Source organism: Haliotis rufescens, unplaced genomic scaffold (genome assembly GCF_023055435.1).
Source record: "Haliotis rufescens isolate VD_foot unplaced genomic scaffold, xgHalRufe1.0.p SCAF_1, whole genome shotgun sequence".
Taxonomy (NCBI): Eukaryota; Metazoa; Mollusca; class Gastropoda; order Lepetellida; family Haliotidae; genus Haliotis; species Haliotis rufescens.
Genome location: NW_025963779.1, coordinates 41,943,246 through 41,969,571, shown reverse-complemented (window position 1 = coordinate 41,969,571; position 26,326 = coordinate 41,943,246). Strand labels below are relative to the sequence as shown.

Genomic DNA, 26,326 nt, shown 5'->3' with positions numbered 1-26,326 from the left:
TGAGGTGCTCCTCGTAAACAGTCATAAGTGTGAGGTGCACCTTGTAAACAGTCATACATGTGATGTGCTTCTTGTAAACAGTCTCACATGTGAGGTGCTCCTTGTAAACAGTCACACATGTGAGGTGCTTCTTGTAAACAGTCATACATGTGAAGTGCTTCTTGTAAACAGTCATACATGTGAAGTGCTCCTCGTAAACAGTCATAAGTGTGAGGTGCACCTTGTAAACAGTCATACATGTGATGTGCTTCTTGTAAACAGTCACACATGTGAGGTGCACCTTCTAAACAGTCACACATGTGAGGTGCTCCTCGTAAACAACCACTCATGTGAGGTGCACCCTGTCAACATTCATACATGTGAGGTGCTCCTTGTAAACAGTCGTACATGTGAGGTGCTTCTTGTTAACAGTCACACATGTGAGGTGCACCTTGTAAACAGTCACACATGTGAGGTGCACCTTGTAAACAGTCACACATGTGAGGTGCTCCTCGTAAACAGTCCTAAGTGTGAGGTGCTCCTTGTAAACAGTCATACATGTGAGGTGCTCCTTGTAAACAGTCACACGTGTGGTCTGCACCTTGTAAACAATATGTATAATAACGGGATCGGGTGGTCAGGCTCGCTGACTTTGTTGAGGCATCTCAAAGATCCCAATAGCGTGGATCAATGCTCATGATATGAATCACTGGATTGTCTGGTCCAGACTCAATTATTTACAGACCCCCGCTGGAATATTGCTGAATGAGGCATTACACAAACAAACTAACAGACAAACATAAACAGTCACACATGTGAGGTGCTTCTTGTAAACAGTCATAGATGTGAGCCTCTCCTCATAATCAGTTACTCATGTGAGGTTCTCCTCGTAAACAGCCATACATGCGGTGCTCCTCATAAACAGTCACACATGAGGTGCTCCTCGTGAACAGTCACACATGAGGTGCTCATCGGAAACAGTCACACATGAGATTCTCCTCAGAAACAGTCACAAATCTGGGTGTCATTGCAGACTGATATTCAAAATGCAATGGAGATATTATTTCATTACTCATAACTCATTACTTGCCATGATATGTTTTCATTACAGATAATGTTGCTCATTTTGTTTTATCAGATTGATACGCCAACAGAGGAACCACACAGTTTCATCTTCATCAGCAAGGGTGCATTAACCCAATCGAAACTGCTTGTTCTGATTCATGGATCTGGGGCTGTACGGGCTGGACAATGGACGCGCAAGTAAGAGTTCTGTTAGGCCTGTAAGCCTGTATATAACTTAACCATACAATCACAAACAATCTATATTATTCTTACGAATCCTTTACCTCTATTAAATCATTGCCAAATTCCTGTATTGTGGCTGCTATCACACTAAACTAGACTTTAAGATTTTCAACACAAGTCCTCTTCACTGTCAAATATACAACAATCAATTTTCCTGCAATAGCACTCAAGTAAAGGCGCTCACTTCTTTCCTCTGTATGCTTGACATGCTATGTACTGCTCCTCCAGCACTTAGTTGTAGTTACAGTATTCTACCCCATTTCAGTAAACAAACTCATTACTTTACTTACACATAGTAGTCTTTTTAGATGTTAATAATACATGAGTATTAAATAAGTATTGATGTTTTTTGCAACTTTTTAAGATGGTATCATCTCCCTCTCCTTCAACTTGTCATAAGTATGGCTGATTTATGATCTCGAAGAACTCTCATATAGCCTGCTGGAAATGCAGGGAAGTCATCTGCACAGAAGATAAGCGTTGGGCGCTCTGTACTCCCCTCTCAAAGAAAGCTTCTACTAAACCCACAGAGTCTCTCAAAAGGCCAAGAGGAAAGATACGGCCAAGACAAAAATTGATGTCTCAACCTGACACGCTGTCTACACAACCTTCTAATCAACCGACCGCTCCTCTGACGACGACTCCTTCTTCCAACATTCCAGTTTCTCTGTTGGAGCAATGGAGCACCTTTAGAATACAGTACCACAACTTCTCATGAGGACGATCTCTGCCGTAGGTGACATGTCTGAAAGACAAGCAACCAGTTTTTGTGAGAATCCGTCGGACGCGAACTCGCGACCTTCGGATTGTTAGCCCGACAGCTAACTGACTGAGCTACGTCCACACTGTGAAACTAAGTGCAAATTTACCTAGTCATGCCTACGACGTTATGGAACTGAGCGAAAGGGGTCGAATAGGTGACGGACACTTAAGAAGGTTACGGGTAGGCATGGTGTCTCGTGACTTTAGTCTACGGACACTTACGAATGATCCCGATGCCATTTGGCACACTCGTCATATTCCGTAATCTACAAGATACCGAATGGAGAGGAATGAGCCGATATGGCGCGAACTGAAAACGGCTCCAGGCGTCAGACGTCAGACGTTGAACTCGCGAGTATGCATGAATGACATGGCATTTAATAATTCGTCAGGTGGATTTTGTGACAGAAAAATGTGATAGGGAACGCTGTAACGATGATGTGGATAATAGTAAGGAACAAGGGAGGCATGAGCATGGCTAGTGACGACACAACGGTGAGTTTGCTTCTGAATCAGTACTGAAAAAATGTAGCCGGTGAAAGTGGCTTGTGTGAATGTCCCAGGACAGTTTCCAGTAGCCAAAATATTTGACACAAAACCATTTCATTCTTTTTGCTCAACGTTTTTGTGTGAAGAATATTAGGAGTCGCTATAGAATCTATAATAGCCACGAAACGGGTACCTAACCCTAATGATCGTAAAGGGATGAATGATCGTAAAGGGGATCTTAGGGCTAAGGATAGAGTTTGGGTAATCCAATAGCCAGGAAACGGGTACCTCACCCTAATGATCGTAAAGGGGTGATTGATCGTAAAGGGGATCCAAGGGTTTTGGGGTAGCCTACCCGAACACTGGCGACATTTCGATGTGTTCAGCGCCAATAGAATATCCCCAATAAACTGCATTCTTGTGCATAATAATAAAAATTAATGAACCGAAAAAATAATATATGTATATTAGTTCCCATTTATAACCATTTTAGCCACTTGGAATTACAAGAAAAAGGAAATAAAAAATAAAAGTGCTTTCGTAAACTAGCGCTTGCTATAAAATGCGCCGCTGCAGGCTATATTTAGTTAACAAATATTCAAAACTCGCAACACCGGTGCGTGTAGAGATGATAGATCACTGGGAGGAGCTTATGCACACTCGATGACCCTTGACGTCACAGGGCATTGTTTCGCCAGTGTTACTGGCAACAAAATACCACAAATTACGTCATAGGGTATTGTCAAGTGTTTGAAAAGTTTGAGGTACTGTATTCTAACGGTAGGCCGGAGCAATTATTTGCTCAACAGAAGGCCGAGATGACCTCCTTATTTGAATCTCGTCTGTCGGCTCTATGTGGTTTACCGTTACTGATCAGCTCGACCACCATACAGTTCCCACATGGGTTCCCACAGATTATAAGCCAACTGCATGACTCCCATGTGGGAGCTTCAGTTAAACAACAGTCTACCGATTCACAGATCTTACCAGAATCCTAGACACGTTGGGAGGATGACCCACACAGGGATTAGGTGGATCTGCTAGACTACTTTGCTACTCACCAGCTGGAGGACTGCCGGTCAGGCCTCTCATACATCCCTTATGAGGATGAGTATTACCTCCACTCCTTTTTTCTTTGTGGAATTAATGGACTCCCTATACCATTTCATGCCAGACCTCCCTCCCTGTACAGCCCAAGCTTTTCCCTCTCAAATGCCAGAATACACCAGTTGCCACATCCCCGTTACATCTCATGTTCACCAAACTTTGCCATGGCCAAGCTTTTTAAGAGGGATTATGGATCAAGCCTTAGATGATCTACAAAAACTGTGGCATGATGATTGACTTCCACTCCCTAATTTGAAGAGAAATTTATACTGCACACATGACTCACCGTTCCCAGAGTAAACAACTTTGGATGACAACTTTCTTAAGTTGGTCAAAAATCCAAACATGAAATTATCCCTACCTGCTAGTTCAGTTAATGATCTGTCAACAGTCAACGGGTATTCCATGGATATTTGGGCCTACATAAATTGGTTTGTAGCCGGAGTCCATCTCATCATACCTCCTTTACAACCATCTTAAGACAATATGCCGGCAGACCCCTTGCCTATTTGGGTAAATCAAGTTGGTCTTCTTCACAGTCTCAATGTCAAGATGCAACAGGAACTTCTTACCATGCAGGTTTGGATGTCTTTCCAATTGCAACGTCAGCAGCTCCCATCACAATTGAGGACAGTATCGAATCAAGTCAAGAAGATGATAATGATCCCAGCCCACAAGATATTTAAGAATCAACTTGGGAAGATTGTGATGAGGTCAGACAAGACACGGTTGAGAGATTTCAAATGTCTTCAGTCAGCCTAGTGGCCAAAGCTCATGAATCATCAAAACAACCAAGAGACCAATCCAGAGACACTCCCTTCTGTGAAGCAGCTTGGAAGAAGTTTATTTCTTCTGGCAAGGAATCCTTTCAAACCTTCTTATGAACAGATCTTTACCAACACCAATCGGATTCCTTTCGTTAATCTGACTACAAACGTCAGTGTTCTCATAAAAAAAGGCTTCAAGTCGGGAGGTCGTGGGGACCATGGATGACTCTTCCCCACTCCCATTTTAGTCACCAACTCTATCGTTTTGGCTATGTCTATGGATTCCGATCTATGACTCTGATCAATCTCAAAGGAACAAAACTAAAGGCAGCTGTTCTTGCCATCAACGCATCAGATACTCCAAGACACAGACACCAGCAAGGGCTTTCATTCTCCAGTATTCTTGGTACCAAAGAAACATACCATTGAAATGAGGATGATTATTGATCTCAAGAACAAATTCTTCCTGATCCCTAACACATCTCTATCTGGTTTGTCTACACGGGTACTTAGATGATCTTTTTGCAGCAGACAAGTGTTTGGTGAACATGATGGGCAGTTCTCTCACTTATTTACCTCCAGTACATCATCTGTTCACAGATGCCTCGTATTTGGGCTGGGGAGCCCACATGGAGGATCTCTAGATACAGGGCTCATGGAAGAAGCGGAGAAGGATCTTCAGGGAGCTGCAGGGAGATGAAGGCGATATTTTATGCAATCCAGATTTTATGAAATATCTCCTTGTCTGTTCCTCAGTCCTGATCGCCACACTATTGGCTTATATACAGAAACAGGGAGTAATCACCCTGTTCTCTGATGATAGAGACTTCTCATTTATTCAACTTAGACATCTCATACAATTGCTGGATGGAAGCGAGACATATTCCAGGGAAAATGAACACCCTAACTAACAGTCTGTCAAGATGTGGAAGGATTGAAGCTATGGAATGGACTCTCCACCCAGACACCTTCACCTGGATCACTTCAATATGGGAAATTCCACATCTGGATTTGTTTGCGATTTGCCTGAATCATTGGCTCCCAATTTACAAAGTTCCAATACCAGGCCTGAGGGCATTACAGAAAGGTGCCTTGTTGATGGATTTGACAGATCTCTTCGCTTACACATTATCCTCCATGGCCTCTCCAACTACCTCCACGTCAAGATCTTCTGCGTCAACCCAGATCGACATCTTTTACGAAAGTCTTCTCAGCCCAAATCACACTGACTGGAAGTTATCTTGCAGAAGATGCAAGCCTCCGGATTCTTTCAATCTGCCACTGAAGCTGTGGCTACATGATGGATAACGTCTTCCTCTCTTTTATATAGATGGGATAAGTTTATATAGTGGCGACGATGATGTATCCTAAGTGATGTTGCCTTTTCTATCCAAGTGGATGCTGGTTTTCTCTTACACCTTTGAAAGGGTAAAAATTTTGGCATGTAACTATTGAAGGATATCGATCGACTCAACATTCAGTTTTACAACATTACAGTTTAATGATCGGCATTCATCCAATCTTAAACAGATTCTAGCACTCATTCCACATATATTTCTGAAATGAAGCTTATTGGTGGGCCTATCAGCACTAATAGCAGAACCCTTTGAACCTCTCGTTTCCACTGATTTGCTTAAAAAATCAAAGAAAGCAACTTTTCTACTTGCCATGGCTACAGCAGCTAGAGTCTCTGAGCTCCATGTCCTGGACTATTCTTGTGCCATTATAAGTAACAGTGATTTTTTATTTTATTGTTCTCAATCATGTGCTTGGCTTAGGACCGGAAGTGCTAGTTTTAAAACGTTCATCAGTCGCAACAGCGACATTGGGTCCTGTCGGTTCCCCACATTGGTATTTAGCATTGCTTGCTATATCAAGTCAAACTTCAGCCATTCATAGTGTAAGTTTATTAATTATATCGTGAAGAACCTTTTACATATGTTTTGGATGTAACTTATGTTATATTTTGTGTTCATTCAGTATGTGAAAATTCTAGTGTAATGTAGCATCAGAAACCATGTGTAAATTTTATTATGCGCACTTAAGATCTCCAGGTAGTTTTTTATGGATGTTTGTTGCATAGGGATAAGCTTAATGATTGCTCTGACGCTTCTTTCAAGTATACTGAACTGCAAAAGAAACGTTACCCCAAGTAACATTGCATAAAAAGTTGTCATTTAAATATCTGGGTAAATTTTGTCAAAGTTTCTAAAATTTAACATTACCTTGTCCCTAAAAATGAAATTTGATGATAAAAAAACAAAGCAGACGACAATAAAACCAATCGCCCAAACGCATCACGGCAACCCGATGCACGTGAGTTCCGTGCAAATTGAAATGCACATGCGTTCCCCTATTTTGTTCAGTGACAACAAAAACAATTGAGTAGGATCAAATGTTTATTATATACAAGACATGGCATAAGATTCGGGGGCTGACTCGGTGTTGGAAACGTAACTTACCCTATGGGTAAGTAGTATAAAAAATCAAGTAAATAAGTAAATTTGAAATATATATGAAAAGGATTTAGAACCCTGCGGGTAGACCTCAAAAGGTTATACCAGATAAGAAAGGTTGTCCTGCGGGCAATGTAATTTAGAGACCCTGCGAAAGGGTGATACCCTGCGGGTTTGAGTGAAAATGAAAATACTTTGGGGGCCGCGAGCCATTAATGATAGTTTACAGAATGATTGACTTGCAAAGCCCCTTCCAAGCCAGCCCCTTGGTGTAGATGGGGATGGATGGAGGGTCGTAATGACAGCTGAGAGAACAATGGAAACAAGCTGAACGACATTGAGACTCTTGTTGTTAATATAGATAAACAAAATGACGTCACATCCGTAGTACTGAGCATGCTCTGTAGAAAAAATATTGCATTCTGGGATAGAAAATAGTAACTTGATATAGAGAAGAAATGTGATCGTTCACGGACGAATCTGAATGATAAATGACAACTGGATATAAAGGGGAAAACCTTACGTAGGTAACAAATATATACATCTGTTGTGTAGACATCAATGTTAATAATAGGTGAAAGGCTATGTTGATCACTGCACAAACAAAAATATAAAAATTAACCTTTTGTGCAGTGATAACAAAAATAATTGAGTACGATCAAATGTTTTTTATATACAAGACATGGCATAAGATTTGTGGGCTGACTCAGTGTTGGAAAGTAACTTACCCTGCGGGTAAGTAGTATGAAAAGGCAGCCCTGCGGGTTGCATAAGAAAATTTGAAATATATATGAAAATGATTTAGAACCCTGCGGGTAGATCTGAAAAGGTTATACCAGATAAGAAAGTTTGCCCTGCGGGTCAGTAGAAAGGGGGATCCCTGCGTGTGTGAGTGAAATGAAAATCAGCACAAAGGGTGATACCCTGCGGGTATGAGTGAAAATGTAAATACTTTGGGGGCCACAAGCCATATAAGGATAGTTTACAGAATAATTGACTTGCAAAGCCCAAAGCGAGGTAAAAACCGAGAGCCCCCAAAGTGATAAGAAAAGTATAAAATTAATGATATAAGACAATAATGTTAAATATAATACATAAAACTGAATCCAACAGTGTCCAATGAGTTCTATTATCCAGGTAATGTCCCAGAACAAGATTGAACAGTGTCAGGAAGTCAACACACACACATTGGTCAAGGCTCTAGTGAAAGAAAGAGTCACTCAAAACATAATGCTCGTTGGGCTTTCCTTAAAGGGGCACTGATCTAAAGCAATTCCCTGGGACTGGTTGTTGCCTTTGTTATTGTTTTTTCCCGTGAGTACCCGGATGATATAGCAGAAACCTAGACTAGCTCACGACCTGTGCTGCGTAAGCGCATTTGTCACTTTTATTGATAGTATAAGGGCGTATGGTCACATTTATCAACAAAATGAAATACAGTTTTGGAAATAATAAAGAAAAGTAGTATAGGTAATAGGGGTTCTGGCTCACTTCCACTGGAGCTGGATTTATATACCTATACTGCTACTACAGATGGAATTTTTTATGCCAAAATGATTATGTGATTTAATGATAGTCATGAGATTAAGTTAAATTGGCTCTAGCTCACCAATACCTGGGGCCAATCATTGCTTTATCTATATTTATTTTTATCGATAAAGCGATATTCAACATTTTTATTAAGTTCTTCGTTCATTTTACTAGGAGACCAGACTATATAACTACACTCTTTTTGTAAATTGATAAGAAACAATTGATAACCGTATTTGGTTGGTTTGGCATCACTGATATAATAAAAACCTTGTGGTAATTCTTTCCATTGAATAGCTTTCTCCATTATTATATATTTATGTTAGCATTTGTCTAAATGTAATCACACGATAGTAAGCAATCTATTTTTAATCTCCAACCAGTTCTTTGGTTTTGGCACGGAATAATTGACGCGCTTGTTGCCTCCCCTGTTCTATGAACTTTTTTTTCGCATCTTCACTAATACCACTGGTTTTATGAAATTTTGATCGAATCTCCTGCTTCATTTCATTGTATTTGGTGAGTTCCGACAGCACTAAACGAAACTCATCCTCGGATATCTTACAATCGGCCATTGCTGTCGAAATATGATCCTCAATGCTGTTAAACTTTGCTTCGGCGAGTATCCGAATACTATCGTGTTTTAATGCTTTCTTTTGTAACCTACGAGAAATGAATTTTATCGCTATTCCTGCCAGTCCCGAGACTCCAGCGGTTATTTCCATGCCGAGCACGATAGGCGCGGCGATTATAGTTGATAGTAAACCGATACCCGCTACACCGAGTCCCATGCCAGATACTACAAGAGCGGTGTCAACTCCGTCCAGAGCATTCACGGCTCTGCGATACTTTTTATACAATCCAAGTCTCAACTCCCTATCCTTCCCTATTCGATGTTTTATGTCGCTTATTTGATGTAATCGAAATCCATCAACAGTATCCATCTTTTCAAATGCTTCACTGAGCGTCGGATATAAACTCATAGTGTATATTACGTTCATATAATAGTCTTTAATTGGTCTTGCTTAAATGTTTTGAGACTATACATCAATCTTATCAAATGTATATTATACGGCAAGAATATCTTAGAAAGAGAAATGCTGTCACTTTTAATAATTTGGACCCCCTCGAGGGTTGCAACGGGCGATGCTCCGATATGAATAATACTGCAACGTTGACGCTCGTGTTTCTTGAGCCATTTAATCGATAGACCTGGTAATATATCGAAGGCATCTTCCGGTGCATCTCCGAACAAGACTTCAATAATAAGCGTAGAAAGATTAGGTATTGCACTCAGGTTAACTTTAATATCTTCGAATTCAGTAACCAAATTTAAAGTAACATTTTTTAAGGCCGGACGACTATATAACATATGACCTGGGTTATCTGGCAGGGGAGTGACCAACACACTTTTTCGTTTTGACGGGATATAAGCCGCGAGTACGATGCCACTATTTATTATCTTAGTTAAATTATGTCCCTTACCCATCATCACATAAGGTGGGGTAATGACGATATTCAGTAGCCACTCGATGTTTGCTTCGATCATAGTCCATTTATTATCGTCGTTGCGAGTAATATTGTACGAAGTGTTTTTAAGGAGTCTACTAACATCAACATCGCTTAAATCTCCTAGATTACCCGTGAATGTAACTTCTTTCCGATTGTATACATTATCGTGTAAGTGTAAAGCGTATAACTTACCATCGGTACCGGGTTTACCAAATCCTTCTGTGTCTCCGAGATCGGAAAGCGCAAATGTATTACATTGTCTTACTGTTCCAGGGCCTGATGCATCAACCATTATTTTTTAATATGGAGAGTTACACTTAAGTATCCTATATGTACAGGTTGGTGTTTTACATCTAATACAGAAATTTTGAGGTCTGAAATAATACCCCGCTTTAATTTTTTATATTGTAATGACGAGAAAGATTCCGTTCTACCGCTATTATATTTTTCATTTTTCACTGGAATAGATCTGAGTAGAGTTGAAGGACTTTCTAGTTGAATATTATCCGTCGTGCTTATTTGATCAAGATGGATGAACAACTCTTTATAGGGAACTAAATCGGGTAATTTAATATAAGGATGTGCGTCATCTAAGCGACTAAATTCCTCTCTACCTGGTTGGCCAAATACAATTATATTTGGACCATGGTTGTATTTCACTGTCCCAGTCGCCTCATTTTGTGAGAGACTAACTCCATTAGGCTTTAAAATTTCATCATTGAGTGAGCTTATGCTGTAATACCCATCAGGTATAGTAATGGATTTGCTAGTACCATATGAAGTTAATATATTTATCCTATTATTATTTTTTATAGCATTTATATTGGTCCACAGTGGGTAATACGTTACATCGCATAGAGCGACTTCGAGTTGTCCATCCGAGTTATCGATAGTACGAAGCAGTTGAATAGACTGTCCATTTGTTATTCCCAGGAGTGTAACATACATATCAAATATACAATGATACTCTATCATAACTTAAATATGGAATCAACCATTATTTTTTAATATGGAGTGTTACACTTAAGTATCCTATATGTACAGGTTGGTGTTTTACATCTAATACAGAAATTTTGAGGTCTGAAATAATACCCCGCTTTAATTTTTTATATTGTAATGTTGAGAAAGATTCCGTTCTACCACTATTGTATTTTTCATTTTTCACTGGAACACATCTGAGTAGAGTTGAAGGACTTTCTTGTTGAATATTATCCGTCGTACTGATCTGATCAAGATGGATGAACAACTCTTTATAGGGAACTAAATCGGGTAATGCATCTCCATCAGATGTTGTCCTGAATATTGATAATATAAAGTCTCTTGATCTTTCTACCTGTGTAAATCCAAGTGTAATTGCTAAGTTCTCATGAATCCACATACCTTTTTCTCCAGTGCCGATTTTCACTATCCCATTCGACTCATTTTGTGTGATACTAATTCCATTAGGCTTAAAAATTTTATCATTGAGTGAGCATATATTGTAATACCCATCAGGTATATTAATGTTTTTTTCAATAATATTTTGTTTATCTGTTATAGACAACTCATTATTATCTCTCGCAGCACTTATATTGGTCCACAGCGGGTAATACGTTACATCGCATAGAGCTACTTCGAGTTGTCCATCCCAGTTATCGATAGTATGAAGCAGTTCAATAGACTGACCATTTGTTATTCCCGGGAGTGTAACATACATATTAAATATACAATGATACTATATCATAACTTAAATATGAAATCGACTCACATTACTAATCAATCGATTATAGTAACTGCCTCCGGTGCTGAGTTTACCGTTAAATTCCACGATATCTTTGAAAAATACAGTTTCACGGCAACTAACGATAAAATGATTGACGATTGGTTTAACCGTCCGATGCAATTTTGGCAGAATCAGTTAAACTTTGCCGTATGGTGTGCCACAACGGGATGTGGCGTATCTGTTAATGCCCCAGGATTTAAACTATATAAGTCTGTTATATTATTTCACGTGTACTATCAGATTAGACGTATACTTAAAGAAATTAGTGCTCCATTACCGATGGATCCAGCATGGAATCATGCAAATAATCATTATAATAAGAGGGCCTTCGAACGTATTTGTAATGAGTTTAATGTTTCTACGAGTAAAGATTGGCGCATTAAAGGACCTAGCCATGGTCTAGGTATTCCGTACAATGGACAAAGAACTATTAAAGATAAAAGCGATCATTTAAGTAAAGCGGGTGTGATCCCTTCAGGCTTTGCTCTCTCGAGTAAACAGTTAAGAGCAGATCGTATGAACTTTGAGAGTGGCATTCCTTATCTTATAACAAAGTTTGTGCATCCAAACGATACAACAGATGCTTGGAATGAATTTCTTAATGATAAAACGGAAAATAATTTTACTAACCCAGGATTTGAAAGAGTTAATGAATCGATAAGAACTTATGTGTGGGCAATTCTCGGAGCACAATCGCAAACACGAACATCCATTATCGGTACTGGGACGGCGTTTGATGCGCAAAAACAGTTTGTCTCAAACGTGGAGGACGCCATTAATTCACCAGTTGACATACCATCGTCTATAAAGCGTTTTCAAGATGCATTACAGTACGCTCAATCCAAAGTGGACTACGTTTATGCGCCGGGACTATACATGTCTCCGAGTAATATGGAACTTAAGATCGGTCAAGTGATAGGTTATAATAATAAAATTGTTATCGCTACCGATCAACAAAAACCAGGTATAACGTCGAATTAATAACGCAAACGATCACGGGCGAAAAGGGAATAGTCAAGCCGCAAACACCACATGTTTCACAACCATCTACTCACGCACAAGTACCACCGCATATTGAGGCTAAAAATCAACAACATATTGATGAAAAAACAGCGCTTGTAGTGGGTGGAGTCTCGGTTGGCTTACTCATGATTTGGTTAAATAGTTCTTAGCGAACTGATTTGGTGGTTAAATAGTTCTTAGCGAACTGATTTGGTGGTTAAATAGTTCTTAGCGAACACGTACAGCAGCCCTGCAATTGCTACGATCAACCCCCACAAGTTTTGACAAAGCCAAGTGGTGGTCTTAGCTAATAAATTCAATAGCCAGGAAACTACACTCCCTATTATACCGGGAAGTGCGGCTGCGGCTTTCTCAGCGAGCTTTCCCAGTGCTGAACCTAATGCTTTTAAATGCTTTTTTATCCACTCTTTTATACCATTTTTATCGCTAGGAGGTGATCCGCCTCCACCTGTACTACCACCTGTTAACGAGAGAGTCAAAGTCGATATAATAAATCCCAACGCGGTTAAAATACTGACAATGGTTATTCCCTGTTCTCTGAACAATGTTTTAATTTTATCGGCCAGTGTAGTATCATCGTTGAGGACTTGATCGATAGTTTCTCGAATACGACTAATTTGCGAACGAAGTGCCTTTCTATTACTGGAAGCAGCTTCGAGGCGGGCCGATCTTTCGTCTTCTAAGTTACGCAATCTTTCCGCTACGCGGCGTCTACTGAACTCATCGCCCGCCTGTTCGAGTTTTGTTTTCTCTTTAGCTATATGCTTGTTGATTTCGGATATCTTGGCTATATTATTGATGAGTTCACCCCGCATTGTTCGCATTGCCTTGTCAAGACCTCGTAATTCCCTAATACTGAACTCTGAATATGGTGATACACTGACCGTGGAATTATCATAATAGGTATCTAAGATTTCTCCGAGTCCATCCGAGGCCACCTTCGAGGAAGCTTCCAAATCATCTGTATTAACGAGTTCATCACGCACGGTTCGAAGAACCTTAGTAGTCTTCGCGGAAAGTCGTCGGTAGTCCACAAAACCTAATTTATCACGAACAGTGCTGATGCCGTGTTTAGCAGCTATCGTAGACAAGGCTAGGGGCTTACGAGTACGGGAATGCATAAGATCAATATCCGGAGCGCCACGCAGTCGCAATATTCCTTTACTATCTATCGTAAACTTTGAATAGTCACGACCTATTGGGGTATCATCTTTTAATGCATCTTAATATTTGACGGACGATTGTAAAAGTTCATCGTTAAGATTCGTGCCACCAAAGTTGGTTTCATCAGTACCCTCTTCGTTTGGGTTATCAAAGTCATCAAAGGTACTTAGATCAAAGTCATTATGTTCAAAATTAGCCATTTTTATATTAAACATAGGGTACATAATTTCAATATAAATAATGTCTTCGCAATACGGACGCAAGTTAAACCCACAACGTAGACTTCGAGACCCATTAGGGGTCAAAGCAATTCGTCAGTCTGTAACTATAACTAATAACCCGAGTACCATAGATCAGAATCAAACGCTTCTGGTTCGCTTTCCTAATCTCGGCGCACACGATGTGTTAGTTCCCGGAACTGTCCGACTAGCATTTACGATTAGTTTGACTTCTACAGACGTTAACAGGGAGCCCGTTCAGAACATAGGTCGTGCTATCGTTAAGAAAATCGCGATTAAAATTAGCGGTAATGAGGTTTTGAGTATCGACGATAGCGATGTATACTATTGCTACATGGATCTCTGGAGAACGGATAAAGAGCGGGAAAACTTACAGTACCAAGGTATTTGTAATAAGAACACATTGAGACTGCGCGTGGGTGCTGAAAATGGTGTTGATACCAACGAAAAAGATAAGGCCGTTGCCGACGCATTAGGTAACAGATTCTTTGTTCCCCTAGACTTTGAATTACTAGATTCCCACATGCCCTTTTATCAAGCATCCCTAGGCGATAGGTTAGAATACGAACTCACTTTTAATGACTACGGTAGAGTAATCAGATCTGCTAATGAAGATGCTAGCTATTCCATTGACAATATATCGCTGGAGTCAGTATGATAACGGATCCCGAATTAGCCAGACAAATTCGTAACCAGTATACGGGAAGTTTAGCCATTTTGTACGATCGCGTGCTGCGACACCGAAAGATCACGAGGGACAAAAAAGATACGATGTGGAATATCAATCTAAACGTGCCCACGAGGTCGTTGAAGGGTATTTTAATGTTGTTCGAGGACCCCTCCGATGCGTTTAAAAGAAATACCGAGAAGTTCTACAATCCCAAGATTACAAAAGTAGAATTGACTATCGAGGGCGTTCCTAATCAACTATATAGCCAAGGAATGCTAGCGTATCACCAGTGGGATGAGATTAAAAAACTTCCTTCTATAAAACGTTCTCCCGAAGTTAACGCGGTCGTGAAAGATCTGTCTCTCGAGAGTGTATCGATGGGTGAATACCTCACCACGAAGTACGCGCTATGGCTCGACATGCGAACAACGGACGATGACCAATTACACGGCAGTGGGAGGAGAATAGAAAATGCTAGCGAGGGTGCCACCATACAGATAACGAAGCTTCAGGAAGCGGCTGGTAAATTAAACATATATTTGTACGTGATTATGGATGCGCAACTTAATATACAGAATGGGAGATTCGTGCAAGCAATCTATTGATAATCTTTTACCTAAAGATCCGCACTGCGCTATCATATGCGGTCAAACGGGCTGCGGAAAAACAGCTTTTATTCTAGATATTTTAGAAAGTCATTATCGGGACGTTTTCGATCATATTATTATTCTGTGCCCGACTATGAGCGTTAATAAAACATACCTATCGAGAGATTGGGTAATGAATGACGACGGGGTACACAGAGTCGATCCGGGCGATCGATTACAAGACTGCCTCCGAGTATGTCACGGAAAATACAAAGGAGAATCGACCCTTTTCGTAATAGACGACTGCAGCGCTAGTAAAGAACTCACAAAAAAGAAGGATATGCTTTCGTATTTAGCATTCTCCGGTCGGCATACTCAACATAGCATTTGGGTACTTACTCAAAAATACAACTCTGTCCTGAAAGATCTCAGAGAGCAAACCAAATGGGTAGCGCTGTTTCATTGCAAAGATCGAGATTCATTCGAGGAATGTTTACGCGAAAATGATGTCATTTATACCAAGGGCGAACGAGATAAAGTCAGAAAAGTGTTGGCGGCAATGAAGCACTGTAAACTCGTATTAAAAACCGATCAACCAGCTGCTTATGCAATTGCTTAGCAAAAATGTAGCAAAAATGTAGCAAAATTATAGCAAAATTATAGCAAAATGTAGCAAAATATAGCAAACTTATCGCAAAAATAGCAAAATTATAGCAAAATGTAGCAAATTGAACATTAGCGGTTAATATTACATAAAATGTGGTTCGAAATCCTCATTCTTTCGCAACAGTTCATTATTACGGGATGTATTGGATATGTCATATTATATTATGTTAGACTTAAATATCTCCTTAGGTATTACATTATGGAATGCGACGAACTCATCGAACAAATGCTCAAAGAATCTGATGCAGATCAAAATGTTACAGATAAATCTTTAGATAAACATAGAGAAAGACTCGCCGCTTTGGTAGCCGGTGGAAAATGTTCCCAATATTTGGGAGAAAATTATACCATCGAAAAAATTGATAACATGACCGACGAAGAGATTAAAAAACTGTACGCTCGTTACGAGTCTAGACTGGGAGCTACCATGACTAAAACGATAGGGTCTTCTATATTACAACTATACACAGCCGTAGCTAGTACGTTTCTCCCCATCCCGGCAGAACATCGCCTGTATTTATGCGAATCTCTAGAGAAAGACCCATTCATCGAACACGCTATAAGCGCAGTGAGCTGTGAGTTTTATCATAGATTCGGAATGTTCTTAGCTCCGTTCACCACAGCTTTAATAACGGCTAGGTATTGTCAATTTAAACATACGTTCCCACTTAATAATATAAATGGAGACACAACAGATTGCGGAAACACAATCACAACAGGTGACACCACAGATTGTGAACAAGGAACCACAGATTGTGGAACAACAAGTGAACACACAACAAGTGAATGAGGAACCACCTGTGAATGCACCACATGTGAATGAGAAAATACTGAAAGCTAGAGTTACTAAGAACCCCCAAAAAATAGCCGCAAGAAGAAAGGGTGGGTTGGCGCGCAAAGCGAAATTAATAAATAATTCAAATATTAATCCGATTAAAACATGGGCACTAGTAGGAGTTGCTGGTATAGCGACTGTATGGTTCTTTTATAAGACCGGAGAAGAAAAAACGTCACCCCCGCCGCAACAACAAGTTCAATTAGAGGTTAGTCCTCATATAATGCTATAAGAAGCATGACTACTCCAGCTACAGACGGTAAAATGTTGGTAAACGCGACGTATCATTCAGCGGTGGTCACCGGCTTGGCCATTGGCTATGCCCGTATGGCTAAAATGATTACTAAAGCCACACCTCCCAAGCTAGATTTTAATGGATATGACATACCAATGATGGTTCTGGATATTGGATTAGCTATGGCAACGAAGGATATGCTCATCAAACAAGGACTTATCCCGGAAGACATAATGAAGTAATTAAACATTTGAATATTTATATTCATATAAAGATTTGAATATATTATATTCATATAAACATGGCAACAATTGCGATGATGGTCGGTGGAGCTGTTGTTAATGCTCTAGCTTTTTCGGGGAGTAATTATTTATTTTCCAGTATGAGGGAATCAAACGCTAAAGAAGTTGAAGAGGAGCGTAAACGACATAACGAAGCTTTAGAACAATACCAAGCAGCACAGTTACAATATACACAGCAGAGAATGAAGAGATTAGACTTTATTCATGAACAACTGATTAAGGAAGGACATTCAATTCAAACGTTTAAGGATGTCGAATCTGCCATGCACGAATACTTCCTCGTTTATGGGAAAAAAATAGACCCAATACCGAGACCAACAATGAGTCAGTTTTATACACCGTCAGAGGAACAAAAGAACCGAGAGGTCGCATTTATTATTATTGGATTGACTTCTCTATTGATTTTCAGCTATACCATGCATAAGTCAGAGTGACAGCTGTGGCTATGATCTATAAATAGCATAATCAATATCTCGCAGTGTAGCTGTGATTTGCATTTAGACAAATGATATGATAGATGTATATACCATGAATAACTGCATATTTACACTCATGGGGAAGACTACCCTTTGTAACCGACGCTGTGTTGATTTTTTTTACTGCGGCATACACAATTATTACATCAGGCGCGGAAACATTAACTATACGTGTTCTGAATGCGGGATAGGGGTCAAAGGTCGTTATTGTTTATGTAAGGAACACGGTGCTGATAGGGTCAGGAACCAGATTATTTATGCTAGGAAGAGAGATTACATCAATGAGAGGAATAGGTTGGGGAGAATATGTATTTAGATATATGAAAAACAACCAATTAGACATTTGTCTCATTTTGCATATACCATTCAACCACAATGGTTTTTGTCAGAGAATTAAAAGCTATGGCAAAGCAAAGTGGACTGCGTGGATATTCTCGTATGAGAAAAGCTGAATTGATGGATTTACTCGGTTTGGAATACAACAGACCCCAGACTGTTAGAGAACGCAAAGTTCGAGCGAGAAACAGTGGGCTGAGAGGTTATTCTCGAATGAGAAGAGCTGAATTGATCGCTTTACTAGATAATAATCAACCTATTGATAATGATATTCAACCTAATAATGTTGATAATCAACATAATAATGATAATGATAATCAACATCAAGAATTACCAGCGTTGGTAAATATCTAAGAGGTTGGAAGATGGATATTAATTCCAACATGGATGTTAACGATATTAAGCCCATCATATCGAGTAAAATTAACGAGGAATTAGATGATTTACATAGTATAAAATACCAGCTGACGATTAAAATTACATTGAGTAAAAGTAACACAGACGATAGCACCGAATATACCGAACCATATTTCCGTAGCAATCAAGAAGTTATAACCCAATCCGATACTATAAACTCATCATTAGATACATCAATTCAGAGGATACAGGAAACTTTAGAACGCTGGACTAATAGAGGTTCTGGTTGGGGTGTGGATAAAATCGATAGTTTATATTTAGATATAGCAAATTATATGCCTTTCAAAGGTGGATCTTATATAGATTTACCTCCGTATTATAAGAAGAAAAAAGCCATAATTAACGTAAAAAATAAATCCGATGACTGTTTAAGAATGATGATAAGATCTGCATTGTTCCCCGTAGACAAAAATCCGGATAGACCTTCTAGCTATCCCCAAAACGATGGACTCAACTTCGATGGTATAGACGAACCTACACCAATATCACAAATTGATAAGGTGGAAAAGCAAAATAATTTAGCTATAAATGTTTTCGGACATTCTAAAGGAATTGTTGTACACAGGATAAGCTCCGCTCCGGAAAATATCCCCAGAATCAATTCATTTCTGATTGAAAAAGATGGTAAATATCATTATACGTGGATAAAGAGTTTAAACAAGCTATTATACGATCAAACTAAATATAAGGGAAAGAAATATTTCTGCAAAAGATGCCTGCATGGGTACAGCAGACAAGATCTATTAGAAGCGCATAAAGAAGACTGTAGAGGTGTTGGACAGAATGCTATCAGGATCGATATGCCTAAAGAAGGAAAAAATATATTAAAATTTGAACATTATTGTAATCAAATGCCAGTACCATACGTAATTTACGCCGACTTCGAAGCGCTTATCAAACCCATAGAAAATACCAACCATAGCAATACTGATAATAGTTTTACATACAAAACTCAAGAACATATTCCTTGTGGGTTTGGATATATAGTTGTAAGGTATGATGGGAAAACAAACCCGCCCGTGATTTACAGAGGTCCCGATGCAGCGGGAAAGTTCCTAGAATATCTACAAAATGAAGAGAGAATAATCAGGGAAAAATTATCGTGTAAGAAACCCATGCGTATGACGAGGGATGATTGGAGGGTCCATAAGAAGTCAACGAGTTGTCACGTTTGTAATAAACCCCTGGATGGGGTTTCCTTAAGAGATCATTGCCACGTCACGGGTAATTATCGGGGAGCCGCTCATAACGAGTGTAACTTGAAACTAAAAATGAACTCTCAAACAATACCCATCCCGTTGTGTTTCATAACCTTAGGGGATACGATTCACATCTCATTATGCAAGCTATCTCGAAGACCGACGGTGGTTTAACGTGCATTCCTAACAATATGGAAAAATACATATCGTTCTCGTTGACTAAACCTATACATTATAGGGACAAGGATGGGAAATCTAGAACAAAGCAAAGTAATGGGCTTAGATTCATAGACTCCGTACAGTTTCTGTTATCTTCCCTGGACAATTTAGCTAATGCGAACAATCCCGATGACTTTGCGATAACAATTAAATATACCGATAAGATAACACGTCATTTGTTGCTGAGAAAAGGTGTATATCCTTACGAATATATGGATGATTGGTCTAGATTCGAAGAAACTGAATTACCACCCCTCGAATCATTCTATAGTAACTTAACAGAATCTAGAATAACAGATGCCGATTATGAACACGCTCTGACGGTCTGGGATAAATTAGGTTGTAAGAATTTAGGCGATTATCACGATCTGTACTTAAAAACCGATGTACTGTTACTCGCCGATATATTCGAGATATTTAGAAAGACGTGTTTCAAACAATATGGCTTGGACCCGGCATGGTACTATTCCAGTCCCGGACTATCGTGGGATGCATTGTTGAAGAAGACCGGCGTAGAACTAAAATTACTGACAGATTACGATATGCACTTGTTTATTGAGAAAGGATTAAGAGGTGGTATATCGATGGCAGCTAAAAGGTATTCTAAGGCTAATAATAAATTAGTGGAAGGATACGATCCGAGTAAACCAGACACGCATATATTATATCTCGACGCTAACAATTTGTACGGATGGGCTATGAGTCAACCTTTACCCACGGGTGGTTTTGAATGGGTCGATGATATCAATGTGAATAATATCCATAATATCCATAATAATGATATCGAAGTGAATAAAGGGTACATACTAGAAGTTGACTTGGAATATCCATAAAGACCATACGGGTTATCCGCTAGCTCCCGAAAGATTAATGGTTAATAAAGATTGGATGTCGGAATATCAACGCTCCTTGATGGGTAATAGTAGGTTAGCTAACGTAGAAAAACTCGTACCAAATTTGATGGATAAGACAAAATATATAGTTCACTACAGAAATCTCCAGTTGTATCTATCGTTAGGTATGAAACTTAAGAAAATACACAGAGTTCTAAAGTTCGATCAAAGTCCTTGGATGGAGCCCTATATAAGGTTGAACACAGATTTAAGAAAGATAGCTACCAGCGATTTTGAAAAGAATCTATATAAGCTCATGAATAACTCAGTATTTGGTAAAACTATGGAGAATCTAAGGAAGCGTGTTGATGTTAAATTAGTCAGATCTAATGAGGAAGAAAGACTCAGGAAACTTATAGCCAGCCCGGCTTTTAACAGAAGCAAGATATTCGATAACGACTTAGCCGCGTTGCATATGCATAAGAGTAATATAAAATTCAACAGACCGGTGTACGTCGGTATGAGTATTCTCGACTTGTCAAAACACTTAATGTATGACTTTTATTACAACGAACTTAAGAAGCAATACGGCGATAGATGCGAGGTGTTATATACCGACACAGATTCTTTGTTGATGGAAATACAAACCGAGGATGTGTATAAAGATATGGCAGAAAAATTAGATATGTACGACACGAGCGATTACCCAAAAGATAATCCACTGCACAGCGTTGTAAATAAAAAGGTGTTAGGTAAGATGAAGGATGAATGTGCTGGGACCCCTATAGCGGAGTATGTGGGATTAAGACCTAAGATGTATTCTATAAAGAAGTCCGATAATGGAGAGATAAGAAAAGCCAAGGGCGTTAAGAAGTATGTTGTAAAAAAGCATATCAAACACGAACAGTATAAAGAATCATTATTCAACGGTAGAACGTTCAAACACGAGATGAACTCTTTAAGAAGTTACAATCATAGGATATATGGATTAAGAATGAACAAGACATCATTATCCCCCTTAGATACAAAGAGATGGATTGATAATGATGGTGTAAATACCTATGCTTATGGTTATGGTGGTAATACCGTACCGTCGGGAACTATGAACAACTCTTCTCGTACAAATACCCTACCCGGTCCATCTTGAAGATAATAAAGAATAGGCTCTCCTTCTTTCGTAACCAATCGACTAATGTTATACGTCTTAAGGGACCATATGGGATCGGTTGCGCGACGTAGGCCTCCTTCGAGTTCACCGGCCTGGTATAAATATCTTACGCTTACTCTATCCGGAAGTTTTCGTTCTTTGCCTCTCCTCGGTGCTGAAGATTCGGAAGTCACGGATTTCATTTTAATAGCATCGGATGGTTTCTTCCCTATTAATCTCGTTACTTCATTATTCAGCGCTGATACAACGGCTGGTAATCGTGTCACCCATTCGGTTGATCTCAATCGCTCGGATTTCATTTCGATCCCATACTGATAGCCAAACAAACGTTCCGCTAATGTCCTGTTAAATCTTTCGACGATAGCTTGACTGCGGTGGGCCTCTCTTTCACCACGGACGATTTCGACATCGTGCTTTGTTAACAGTTTAGTTACCGATCCCATAAACTCGCGACCGGGATCTACTTGAAATAGCTTAGGCCATTTTAGCGGTCCACGTTTGTATATGGGACTCAGTGCATTAGCTACCTCTGTTGATTCTTTCGATGTTAATGGCTCAGCCTCTTTGTATCGACTAGCCACATCCACAACGGTTAAAGCGTATTTATACGTTTTGCGTTTTACCTTATCGTGGGGAAGAAACAAGAGGTCAGCCTGATGAACTTCATTCGTTGTAAAAATATCAAACTTCTTCCTCGGTATATAACGCGGTGCCGGTAAATATATCTGCCACATCGCTTGTTTCTTTAACCAATCCTTGGCCACATCTTGAGATACCTTAGCCGCGGTGGCTAATTTTTTTATTGCTCCTACACCTTTCCAATATCCTCGTGGGCTATAGTAAATTTTATCCATTATTAATTAATATTGATATTTCTTTTAAAACGACTTTCGTTGAATCGCATCATCATTTTTATACTAATAGAAGCAATGATTGGCCCCAGGTATTGGTGAGCTAGAGCCAATCTCATGACTATCGTTGAATCGCATAATCATTTTGGCATAAAAAATTCCATCTGTAGTAGCAGTATAGGTATATAAATCCAGCTCCAGTGGAAGTGAGCCAGAACCCCTATTACCTATACTACTAGAAATGTAGGTATCTTTGTGGGTAGCATCGGTAATGGTGACGAAATTTTGATAAATCACTTGCTTGGTAACTGTGCAATTTTCGTTCACAATATTTTGACTTGCAACACAAAGTAAATATTTCTCCTGAGCATTGCTTATTTTATCGTGTTTAGATATTTTTTACAGTCAAAATGTGCAAAATTTTCACTTAGGAAATTTATTAAAAGCCTGAATATTCAGTTATTTTACAAACTGTCTGAAAAATATGTCCATCTGTATTATTCTGATAACAAATTCCAAACATTTTTATGTTTAATATCATCGCCAAGAGACTGAAAATGTTACGATGAAAAGTACATTTCTATATTGTTTGGCTTCTAATCCTACATAATAATCTATTGTGATGTTTATAGGCTCTTTTGATCATCTTAATCAATTTTAGTCAATCTGTTAAAGAAATGGACAGATTTTTCAGTCAAAACGACTGAAATATTTACACATTTCATAAATTGCCTCAGAGAATCACATTTTACAAACTGACTGTAATATATACACGCTTGTGAAAACAATGTCTATCGCACATCAAAGAATTTCCCAACCAAGACGTAGAGGAACAGGAATGAATCTGTCCAATGCTACAGCAAATGAAGGAAAACAAAATGCAAATATCATAATTACAACCTACCAAATTTATTTGTATTATTTTAGGCAGCTTCCTTGTTCGAGGAATGTATCTGTGAAAATCCACACAAAGGAACAATATCCCACACGTCTGCAGATGTACAAGAAACATATTCGATGTCACGTGTCTCTGTAACAATCAAATATTTTAAAAAATATATATCGTTTCGGGATATTATAACCCGTGTTCGTTTCTCAACTGATCACTTAGATTATTTCAGGTGTTTTACATAGGTGTCATGTCTCAAAGGTCGGCTGAGAAAACCCACGTGACAACTATTTTCATAACATCCACGGTTCTTAAAAAAATCCATTGAGTTACATAACAATGAGCAATCAATCAACACTTTATCAGTTTACCCTTTGAACAAAGTATGTTGTTTTTACATCGGCACTTCATGCCATGATATGAGTGTATTCCCTTTGTTTTAGTAAACCTAGACATGTAAACACTCACTTTTGACATATCCACTGTGCGAGATAACAGTGATTAATCAATCCATGTATTTTCTGTTAATACTTTGATGACTAGGAACAATCTGTTGATTTATAAAAAAGTAAATCAACTGATCATTCATCTCTTGCTGGGCTGCCACCTGCATATTACATAACAAACATTTCACCCCACTTGAAACCTGGATTTAGATTGAATAATTACCCCAGACACAATAAATGCCAAATGGGAACCTTTGTCAGGTATTCGGAGTGGTGCTACCACTAATTGTCATAAATTCATTAACTGAGCATCAAATGAATGACGACAAATACACACAAGTGTAGGGTTATACCAGAAAACTAGGATGACAACAAGGGAGTAGTAATCATATTATCGATGCAATCCGAAATCCGAAAATGCTTTCACTGCATGGATACTCTTTTATTATTAAACTATAACAATCATATAACTATTTCCAAATGACGACATCCAATGAGCTTCTTTTTGTCTGTTTGTTTAGGCTGAAGAAATTAATTAACATGCGCCCTTTGTCGAAATCTTTATGGATCATAGTTAACCAATCAGTGTTTAAAAATGAGTAAAACAAATATTGCCTCCAAGTTTATTCAGCTGTCCTTGCAGACGGTAGCCCAGTCTCTCTTTCATCCCTGGCTGCCCCAGAGTTATGTCCCTTGAAACACTGCAGTCCCTCACACTGACAAGGCCTGTACACTGGCCTCCCTGGCAGTATTATTGGAAAATCACACTATCATTTTTGATGCACTTTTTCTACCAGAAACTTGCTTTTGATATATACTTATCATATACCATTGTAAAGAGGATTAAATATACTGTAATACCCTTTGTTGTTATTGTCTCTAACCTTTGTTATATATTAATTACAGGTGTTTACAGGTGAAATAAAACTTGAAAACACTGAAAAAATGAAAACAGACAATGAATTTGGGCTCAAATTGTATAAAAAATCACACAAATAAATCACAGATACAAAGTAAACATAACGCAGTGGTCTTGTCATCTTGGACATCACAGGTAATCCCAGGTGTTACAGGTAAATCCTCTTCATGCACATCTGTAAACAAATAAACAAATTTACAACACTTGATACTGACTTTGTTTTCTATACTGATGTCACATATTACTTATTATACACTTACAGCCTCTTAGGTAAACTCATCAACACAGGTGAACTTATTAACACAGGTAAACTCGTTAACTCAGGTAAAAACACAAATGTCGGATTTATTTTGTTCTTTTCCTGGATTTGAAACAATTTATTTAATTTATCACATTACCTGAACATTGAGTGAGTGAGTATGGTTTTACGCCGCTTTTAGCAATATTCCAGCAATATTTGTCTGTTCAAATTGCACATCGCTCACTGTTAGATGTACATCTAACGACGAAGCACAAGTAAATTCTCCACAATGGAGATATCCAAAATAGGCAGTAAGCACATACATTGCATAGCCAGATCGTTGAAATATCCAAACACGCCTGCTCGTAACTGAGCCACTAGTTTACATAAAACACTGTAAGTAATAGGCAAGCGCTTCTTTGTAGATATTGATTGCATTTTCTTGTAACTTCTAAATAAAGTCCGTAGTCTGTGTACTGCTCCTGAAGATACATCGTCAAAATGGGTCTTGATACCAGCTTGGAGGTACATGAACTTGATGCTGGCCAGGCAAGTTTTCATGGTGTCATGTTGTCTGAGCTGGGTGGGCACTGTTGCAGAAGTACATCTGCCTGCCCTACCAGTCTGCGGAATTTCTCCATCTGGAACCGAGAAAGAGAATCAGCAATTTCGTTGTGTATTCCAGGCACATGTTGAGCTAACAGAACAAAATTATTTCTAGCTGCCGTCCAAGTCAGTGTTCTCATCAAAGTCATTATCTTCCTGCATTTTGATTGACCTTTCTTAATAATAAACACAGTGGCCTGGTTGTCACAATGAAATAGCACTCGTCTCTGTGTCCACAAGTTTAGCAGCAACCACGATAGGATACAGCTCCATGAATGCCATAGAAGATTCGTGCTCCGTCTGATGGCCATTTCTCTGCAAACCAGGCCCAAT

At 39.0% G+C, this 26,326-nt stretch overlaps 1 protein-coding gene across 2 annotated transcripts in view; it reads left to right on the top strand.

Annotated features, from left to right (window-relative positions):
• LOC124118013 (dentin matrix acidic phosphoprotein 1-like) overlaps positions 1-26,326 on the top strand; it is a 397,126-nt gene that overhangs the window by 303,133 nt on the left and 67,667 nt on the right. For both annotated transcript variants that reach the window (XM_048396585.1, XM_046480046.2), the window contains exon 7: positions 1,118-1,242. In XM_048396585.1, the coding sequence (XP_048252542.1) occupies positions 1,118-1,242 (125 nt within the window). The remainder of the gene's footprint in view (positions 1-1,117; positions 1,243-26,326) is intronic.